Genomic DNA, 9,500 nt, shown 5'->3' with positions numbered 1-9,500 from the left:
ACCGTAAGCAGTATCGTGCATCAGGCATCCTCTACACGGGTAAAGGGTTTGGAGTTATTTCAGTTGTGGCATGCTGGAGCTTTTACAGCATGCAGTCAAAAGAGCTCTGGCTACCATTAAAACTGCCATGACAAAAACTATTGAGAACAACATCTGAGTTATTATGGTCAAATTATCTGTGAACTTCTTTCAACTCATTAGTAAAAAGACCTAAGCCTTTTTCATTACAATGAAAAAAATAAATCTGATTTCACAAAATCTGTCAAGAGGAGCAAATGAGGGAACATAATTCTGAACTTTAATGCTTGATGTTTGCTATTCCACAAAAAGGTGGAATCAGGTTATAAACCAGAAAACCCCAAACAGGAAAAACTTGACATTATAACAAACGGCATACAGTGGGACAAAAAAGTGCTTAATCAGCCTCCAACTGTTGTTCTCTCAAAGATGAGAGAGGCCATATTTGCAAATTATGGTGGAAAATAAGTATTTAGTCAGCAACAAAATTCCATCTCAATACTTTGTTATATACCAGAGGTGTGCAAGTCACTGCTTTGCAAGTCACAAGTCTTTCCAGTCAAGTCTCGAGTCAAGTCCAAGTCAAAGACAACCAAGTCCAAGTCGAGTCCAAAGTCAATGATGTGGAAGTCCAAGTTAAGTCCAAGTCCTTAACTTTGAAATTTCAAGTCATAATCAAATCATCTGTCCAACTTCAATTTATTGACAATGATAATAAACTCGAGCTTCTTAAAGCTTCATTTATTTGCTCAAACAGAAGAAAGTGCAACTGAACCTGATTATAAACAAAGAGCTGCTGCATTTAGCAGAACAAGATCAAACCCAGAACGAAGAATGATTCATGATTTTTGTCCATGTCTTGCCACTTCTGTGCTAAAATATCAAATATGCTCAAGTCACCATCAATTCAACAGATGCAAGTTGATTCAAGTCAAAGGTAATTGGGAGTTGGGAGTGACATCATCAAGTCAAGTCGTAAGTATTTATAGATTTTATCAAGTCAGAAGTCATTAAAATAATGACTTGAGTCTGACTCAAGTCCAAGTCATGTGACTCGAGTCCACACCTCTGTTATATACCCTTTGTTGGTAATGAGGTCAAATGTTTCCCGAAGGTCTTCACAAGGTTTTCACACACTAGATGTGTTTCCATTATGAGAACTTCAGGGTAATCTCACTGGAATCTCTCGACACTTGACCGGGCCGTTCGAACGGCCATTTTCCGGGTCGTTTCCAGGAGCCTTCTGAGTGTCTGCTCAGAGGTAGGTACTCGGAGTGGCCCAGTAGGAGGGCCGAAAGGTACGTTGACGTAGGAAAACAAAAATGCATACGGGACGGGCGTTTTTGAAAACACAAGTTGTTTGTCGCGTTCTACGCCAATTGATGATGTCCCAATGCAGCGGTCGCAATGTGCTGGCGTCTTAGCACATTCCTACAGGACCAAACTGTAAATGGAGACATGACAGCTAAGAGGACTGGGCCTTCGGATCTCCCAGTCAATTTCCCCCTCGCTGCATTTACCCTGAAGTTCCAGTAAAGGAAACGGCTATTGTTGCAGGTATTTTGGCCCATTCCACAGTGAAGAGCTTCTCTAGAATAATAATATTTTGGGGCTGTTGCTGACAACACATACTTTCAACTCCCTCCAAATATTTTCTATGGGGTTGAGATCTGGAGACTGGCTAGGCCACTCCAGGACCTTGAAATGCTTCTCAGGAAGCCCCTTCTTTACCCGGGCAGTGTGTCTGGGGTCATTGTCATGCTGAAAGACCCAGCCATGTTTCATCTTCAGTGCCCTTGCTGGTAGAAGGATGTGTTCACTCAAAATCTGACAATACCCATTGATTCTGTCCTTTACACGAATCAGTCATCCTGGTCTCTTTGCAAAAAAAACAACCCCAAAGCATGATGTTTCCACCCCATGCTTTATAGCAGGTATGGTGTTCTTTGGATGTAACTTTGGATGTAAGCATTCTTTCTCCAAACATGTAGAGTTTTTATTTTGGTTACGTCTGACCATATGACAATCTCCAAATCCTCTTCTAGATCATCCAAATGGTCTTTAGCAAACTTCAGACGGGCCAGAGCTTGTACTGGCTTAAGCAGGGGACACGTCTGGCACTGGAGGATTTGAGTTCCTGTGGCGTAGTGTATTACTGATAGTAGTCTTAGTAACTTTGGTCACAGCTCTCGGAAGTCCTTTACTAGGTCCCCCGTGTAGTTCTGGGATTATGGCTCACCATTGTTGTGATCATTTTGACCCCACAGGATGAGATCTTGAGTGGAGCCCCTGATCGAGGGACTTTATCAGTGGTCTTGTAGCCTCCCACTTTCTAATCATTGCTCCCACAGTTGATTTCTTCACACCAAGCTGCTTACCTAGTGCAGATTCAGTCTTCCCAGTCTGGTGCAGGTCTACAATTTAGCTTCTGGTGTTCTTTGACAGCTCTTTGGGCTGGCCATAGTGGAGTTTGGAGTGTGACTGTCTGAGGTTGTGGACTTTTATACTGATAATGAGTTCCAAGGTGCCATTAAACAGGTGATGAGTGGAGGACAGACGATTCTCATACAGAAGAAGTTACTGGTCTGTGAAAGCTTGTTTGTAGGAGACTAAAAACTTATTTTCCACCATAATGTGCAAATAAATTCTTCAAAAATCAGACTGTGCAATTATCTGGATTTTTTCTCATTTTGTCTCTCATTGTTGAGGTACATCTGTGATGAAAATTACAGGCCTCTCTCGTCTTTTTAAATGGAAGAACTTGCACAATTGGTAGATGACTAAATACTTTTTGCCTCACTGTTAAGGCAAGCACCACTTAATCAATAGAGAGAAAAAATGGTGTTGTCTGATTAGACTCTGCAATGTTGTTTGGCATTTCACGGCGTACATGAAAGATAACCTGAGAAAAGCAACAAATAAAAATAACAAAACATGACTTTATGAACGAGAGAAGCTACATTCAGATATTTTCTCTATTGACTGAGCTGCATTTCACTTATTTTAGTCAGAAAGACCCTCAAATCAAAGAAAGAAAATAATCTTTTACATAGCGCCTCTGAAAATAAAAATCATGAGGCGCTTCAACCAAAAAAATTAAAATATTTAAAATATTTTTAAATGATTAGAAATATGTTTCAAATGAAAAAGAAGTGATAAAAAATGTAAGGAAGGTGAGTTTTCAGCTGCTTTTTGAAGGAGACCACCGAGTCCACTGATCACAGGCAGGGGGGGGGGGGGGCTGTCTAGAGTCTGGGTGCCACAGCAGCAGATGATCTGTCTCCTTTGGTGACAGCTGGACTCTAGAATAAAGGAAACACATTTTTCATCAAAATATGTAATAAATTAATGTTGAAGTAAACAGATTAATCACATTTAAATTTTTCAGTACCTTCATGAAGGTATGCTTGTGTTTTCTTGCATGTTGCAGGTGAGCTGAGCTCCCACAGGAGATTCTTAAACCAAACTGTAGAGATCTGGTGGTGATGATTAGTATTCACATCAGGTCACACAATAAAAACACAAAAGAAAAGCTGGAGCTTATTCTTTGAACAAAACTATGTGATAAGCTTATTTTTTTTAACTCATCCTGTTCACTAAGTAAGAATTTCATGATGAAGTTGTCCTCCAGTGGGGAGGCCCTTTCTTCTGCGGCTGCTTGCGCGATTATATGACACAGCACTTTATTTGGGGTCTTTGTCATTGAAATCCTCCTCGTGCTTTTGTTTTTCCACCAGGTGCGTGCATGCACCTTCTCCCCGCTCAGCGCTCAGCCCTTCCTCGCCTCCCCTGTGATCACCAACACAGACATCAGCATCAAGTTCAAAGTAATGATAAAACAGGAAGTAGCAAACGTTTCAAAATAAAAGACAAGCACTTGTTTTCAACGATTTAAGCTTGAAATATAAAAAAAGCGAACTAAAAGCCAGGAGACTTTTCAAATAGACTTTTAACAAGTGTCATCTTTTGTTTTTATTTCGTAATGTATAAGTTATGTTTTAATGGCAAAGGATAGAGCGGATGCCATCATTATTTTAATGTGAAATCCCCCCCCCCCCCCCGTCTCTCTCTCTCTCTCTCTCTCTCTCTCTCTCTCTCTCTCTCTCTCGCTCACACACACACACACACACACACACACACTTCTCGCGTCTGGGCGACACACACACACACACACACTTCTCGCGTCTGGACGGCTGTCATCGCTCAGAAGATGGTGGCGGCTGTAGCCACAGCGTGTTGCGCGCAGTAGCGGGAGAGCGGAGAGCGCACACTGCGTTTCAGCTGCTCCTTCATGAAGAAAACGCTCATATTACGCGGAGAGACGGCGTTCATTTCGCTGCACCTCCTTGGAGAGAATGGCGGGAGTTTACGGCAGCCAGAATATCTAATTATTCTTGGATTAAAGTGGAATTACTTGGAGGTAAAACGACACCCACCTCGCCCGAGCCAAATCAGTTAAGATGCTGTGCGTGCGTGCGTGTGCGCGCGTGTGTGTGTGCGTGTGTGTGCGTGCGTGTTTTGAGGAAGGGGGGCGTTTTGGGGAGGTGGAGACCTTTTAATTAGCTCGGCAGGGCTCTGGTCTGGGCCGATGGTGATCCAGCGATCACGGGGAAACTACTTTGAACTGAAGGAAAAATCATCGCTGAAAGCGTCTTGTGTTTTGGCTCAAGGTTACACGTTTTTCCTCTCTGCAGCTGTCAGGTGGCCACCGGGTATGCAGCCTGGAGCAGCCACGGAAAGGACCGGAGGACGTTTTCCCGGGGCGCACTGACCATCTTGATGGATTGGCGACATGTGGAAGGAACGCAGGAATAGAAGTGCTACCCGTAAGGAGCGTCACCTACACGCCCTTTAAATAAACCCTAATATCTCACAAAAGCCCCCTTGAGTTTGGATCAGTGGGTTGGAGACGCAGCGCCGCTGGAGTCACCGCAGCGGGAAGTCAGGAAAGGACGGGGCTCTGTCCGTGGGAACAGCTGCCATTAGGCCCCGGAGCAAGCATGTGGCTGCCCAGCCCGAGTGGCAGGCCTCTGCTCTCTGATGCTGACTCAGTTTGCATGAAAAGTTTTTCCCGGTAATCAAAATCGCATTTGAGTAAGTTTTAGTGCTTTTGCTGAGTGGAAGTGCAGACCAATAAAAAAGACTTGTGACCCAAGTGAGATCTCTAAAGGGAAGATCGTTTTCCTACTCGTTAAGAAGTCTCCTAAATCCATTATTGACTTAATTACCATTCATTCTCCTCCTTAGGCAGTATTTTCTGAGTTTTATTAAATGTTTTCCAATGAGTGAAGCAAAGTGCAGCCTGCTGAGTCAACTTGGACTGGAACAGAGCAGGCAGCCAGTGGACCATCTAGCCTCAAGTGTGTCAAAACAGACGGGAATGTAGAGGAATGCAGGGACTGACGTCAATAATGAGGTACTCAAAATCTTTGGATGGTTTTCTGGTTTTGCTTCAGCCCGAGTGCTGTCACCTATACGTCGGGTTCTGCTTGTGTTCTCTTCTGGGCTGCACTGCTACGTTTCATCAGTTGTGGACACTTAGTTTGCCTTAACTTTCTAATTTCCCACAGATCCTTGTCTTTTCATTTGTGGATAGAGTAAAAGGCAGCATGGCATCCCCCCAACATCAGCAACTGCTGCCTCACAACACTGAGGTCAGCTGTGACTCCAGTGGAGAGGGTGGCGTTTCAGTGAAAATAGGCAGTAGCGTCAAACACAAGCATGGAGGAGGACCACTGAGTTCGATCGGTGGCGGATTCATAGGCGGAACAAAACATTGCAAGTACAGCATTTCCTCTAGTTGCAGTTCTGGAGAGTCTGGAGTGAGGAGACCTGTGGTCAAAAGTTTTCGCGGTCACAAGAGGATGCCTCAGCTGTTTGAGAGATCAGCAGGTCATTTCTGGGATCCAAAGTTTGACTCGTCGATCCTGGAGGAGGCTTGTAGAGAACGGTGTTTCCCCCAGACCCAGCGGCGCTTCCGCTACGTCCTCTTTTATCTGGTTGCTGCTAGTTTCCTCTGGGGATTGTATTTTGCTGCCAATCCTCGATGCGACAGGGTTGTTTTTCTGCTCCCCACTGCTTCCTTCCTCCTCTTCTGCCTTCTGCTCTTCCTCTTAACTTTTACCCAGCTGTACTCTCGCTGCTACGACCAAGCCTCTTTGCTGCTTGTCTTTGTGACCTTTCTCCTGACTCTGGCCCCTCAGATCCAAACGTTAGGTTTCAGAGAGCTAGACACTCCTGCGCTCGAAGCGGAAGAATTCAATGGCAGGAGACGAGCAGACAACCAGTCTTATGAGGATCTTGTGGAAGAAAACATTAGGTCGCCCTGTCTTTCTTCTGTTGGCACGTTCTCCCTCTGTATCGAGGTTCTCCTCTTACTCTACAGTGTTCTCCACGTCCGTCTCTTTGCCTCTGTCCTGCTCGGATTTCTTTACTCTGTCTTGTTTGAGAGTTTGGGCTGGTTGCAACTCACCCAGTCAGAGGAGAGCTGGAGCTTAGCTGCTTCCTCAGACTGGGACACGCTCAGATGGTTGGGGCCAGCCAAAGTGTTGCTTCATCTCTGTGCTCATGCCATAGGCATCCACCTGTTCGTCATGTCTGAGGTGCGTTCTCGTAGCACTTTCCTTAAGGTTGGACAAGCTATCATGCATGGCAAGGATCTGGAGGTGGAAAAAGCCTTGAAGGAGAGAATGATTCACTCCGTTATGCCCAGATTAGTGGCAGATGAGCTGATGAAGCAGGGTGACGAGGAGATAGGCAGCGATTATTCTGCCAAACGTTACTCCACCAGTGGAGCAGCTGCTGTCATCTCCAGCCCCAAAAACAATAAACGGAAAAAAACATCCATCCCTAAAGGCCAGATCATCTTCAGACCCTTCAACATGAAACGAATGGAGCCCGTTAGCATCCTTTTTGCAGACATTGTGGGCTTCACCAAAATGTCTGCCAACAAATCTGCTCATGCTCTAGTTGGGCTCCTAAATGACTTGTTTGGACGTTTTGATAGACTTTGTGAGCTCACTGGCTGTGAAAAAATTAGCACTCTAGGAGACTGCTACTATTGTGTGGCTGGTTGTCCAGAACCCAGACCGGACCATGCTTATTGCTGCGTAGAAATGGGCCTGGGCATGATTCAGGCAATCGAGCAGTTCTGCCAGGAGAAGCGGGAGATGGTGAACATGAGAGTGGGCGTTCACACGGGCACTGTGCTATGTGGTATTCTGGGCATGAAGCGCTTCAAGTTTGACGTTTGGTCAAATGATGTCAATCTGGCCAATCTGATGGAGCAATTGGGTGTAGCCGGGAAAGTCCACCTATCGCAAGCCACCTTCAACTTCCTGGATGATCGGTACCAGCATGAAGATGGAAAGGTCAACGAAAGGATAGGACAGAGCGTGGTGGCTGACCAACTCAAAGGTAAGCATTTTTTATAGCTGTACTTTTTCCCTACGACGTTACAGTATATGTACTTTAATGCTCTAAGTCTGTAACTGACTTGAATACGACGATCCTAATATTCCCTCGCTGACTTTGTCCTTCAGGTTTGTTCTGTAAAACTTTTCTCCCATCTAACCAACTAAATTTGTTGAAGGGCCAGAGTTTTTCAATCAATCGATCAATTAATCGACCGATCAATCGATCAATTAATCGATTAATCAATCGATTAATCAATCAAATCTTTATTTATATATAACGCCTTTCACAACCCTATTCGGGCACCCAAGGTGCTAGAACACATCGTAGAAAGACATACAATCAAGAAAAGAGAAGTTAAAACACAGAAAATGACGCGTAGAGCATAAGACAGAGGAATAAAACAATGAATAAAGGCTATAACAAGAAATAAAACGGCAATTAAAAACAAGGATTAAAAATAACATAAAAGCAAGCCGACTTCAAACATGCTCTGTAAACGCTAAACGAAGAAAAGAGTTTTCAGTCGACTCTTGTCTGATGGTGCAACTGTAGCCGGGTCTGTCCCAGCAGACACTGTGAGGGCCAGATGCTCTTCTAAAATGAAGGTAAAAGTATCTTAACAATATTTGTTTTCCATCTAAACTCTTTTGATTGTAGTTTTAGTTGTTTGCAGAATGTAAACAATTATTGATAATTGGGACATGACTTTTGCCGCAAAACTTCAAAGTCCTCTCAATTGGCGTTAGGGCCCAAAGGGTTGGGGGCCGGATGTGGCCCGCGGGCCACCATTTGAGGTTCATTGCTCTAAATCCTAAATTATCTTAGCTTATTAAAGTCAAAGCAGTGGTTTAGGATCAATTGGATTCCATCATCCTGTTCTGATGTGTTGGCAGAAGTTTGAGTTTGTATCCTATGCAGACGCCATCTTATTTCCCATCCCTCCCTGCATTGAGCCCACTCTTTGGTCTTGTTCAGTTACATTTCCTGTCAGACGTCCTCGATGTTTTAACTTCGCTTTGAACCTCAAGGATGGCTTTCAACGTATGGCTCACCTTTTAAAATGAGACATTTTCCTGCAGCATCTTCTTCCTCTCTCCCCCTCTCTTCTCCGTTTCTCCAAATTGCCTGGCTGCAGGTTTTATTTGATACATTTATGCAAATAACCCCAGTGTGACTAAATGTGTGCTTAATGGATCTTTTCATCATTTTAAAGGTGGCTGATCCATTATCGCTCCTTGTAAGTGAAATGACGGTATGTGACTAAGGTGTTTCAGATGCTGCTCATTTGCTCTTTTTGAGTTAGCATTTAGGACGATTCTTTTTGGTATTTCTGCGTTGCCGGAGGGCTGCATGTTTAATTTTTGTCCTGTGCAGTTTTTTCGTAGGGAATATTATGAACTTGTAATGCACACATTAGTAATTTACACATTAATAATTTGAGATCCATAAATTATCGGTTAATCTTTATGACCACTTGGCTTTTCACAGATGGAATAGCCGTCCCTGGATATAATCAGATCTACCAGTGAGAGAGCAAAACTTAAAGAGCAAGTCACCCCCTACCAGTCTTACTCCACTCCCACTTAATGTTTGAAAAATGCTACAAATGATTTTACCTGGCAGACCAAGAGGGCAGAGCTGCTAACAACACACACACACACACACACACACACACACACACACACACACACACACACACACACACACACACACACACACACACACACACACACACACACACACACACACACACACACACACACACACGTTCACAACAACATTGTGACATCATATTGTGCCAGCCAGCATCATAGGGTACCTCTTAGCCAATAGCGATGGCAGATTTAAATTCAAATGCTGTCCAGAGGTTTTACCTGAACACTTGACAGTTGTAGGCAGCATATTTAAATATTAAGATGCACTAAAGTGCCAAATTATTGACTACATGTGTCTACAGCATGGTTACACACTGAATTACATAGTTTATCAGCAAAAAAAAGTTGATTTGGGGGTGACTTGCTCTTAACCAACTTTCACCAGACAGTAGTGATTTATGGTTGTTTCCT

The 9,500-nt window shown here is 43.8% G+C and overlaps 1 protein-coding gene across 2 annotated transcripts in view; it reads left to right on the top strand.

Annotated features, from left to right (window-relative positions):
* The first annotated feature begins 5,394 nt into the window (after positions 1-5,394).
* LOC107376487 (adenylate cyclase type 9) overlaps positions 5,395-9,500 on the top strand; it is a 37,818-nt gene continuing 33,712 nt past the window's right edge. For both annotated transcript variants that reach the window (XM_015945597.3, XM_015945596.3), the window contains exon 1: positions 5,395-7,434. In XM_015945597.3, coding sequence (XP_015801083.1) covers positions 5,628-7,434 — 1,807 coding nt within the window. In that variant the 5' untranslated portion in view covers positions 5,395-5,627. The remainder of the gene's footprint in view (positions 7,435-9,500) is intronic.

Source organism: Nothobranchius furzeri, chromosome 12 (assembly GCF_043380555.1).
Source record: "Nothobranchius furzeri strain GRZ-AD chromosome 12, NfurGRZ-RIMD1, whole genome shotgun sequence".
In the NCBI taxonomy this organism is placed as follows: domain Eukaryota; kingdom Metazoa; phylum Chordata; class Actinopteri; order Cyprinodontiformes; family Nothobranchiidae; genus Nothobranchius; species Nothobranchius furzeri.
This window is presented reverse-complemented; position numbering and strand designations above follow the sequence as displayed.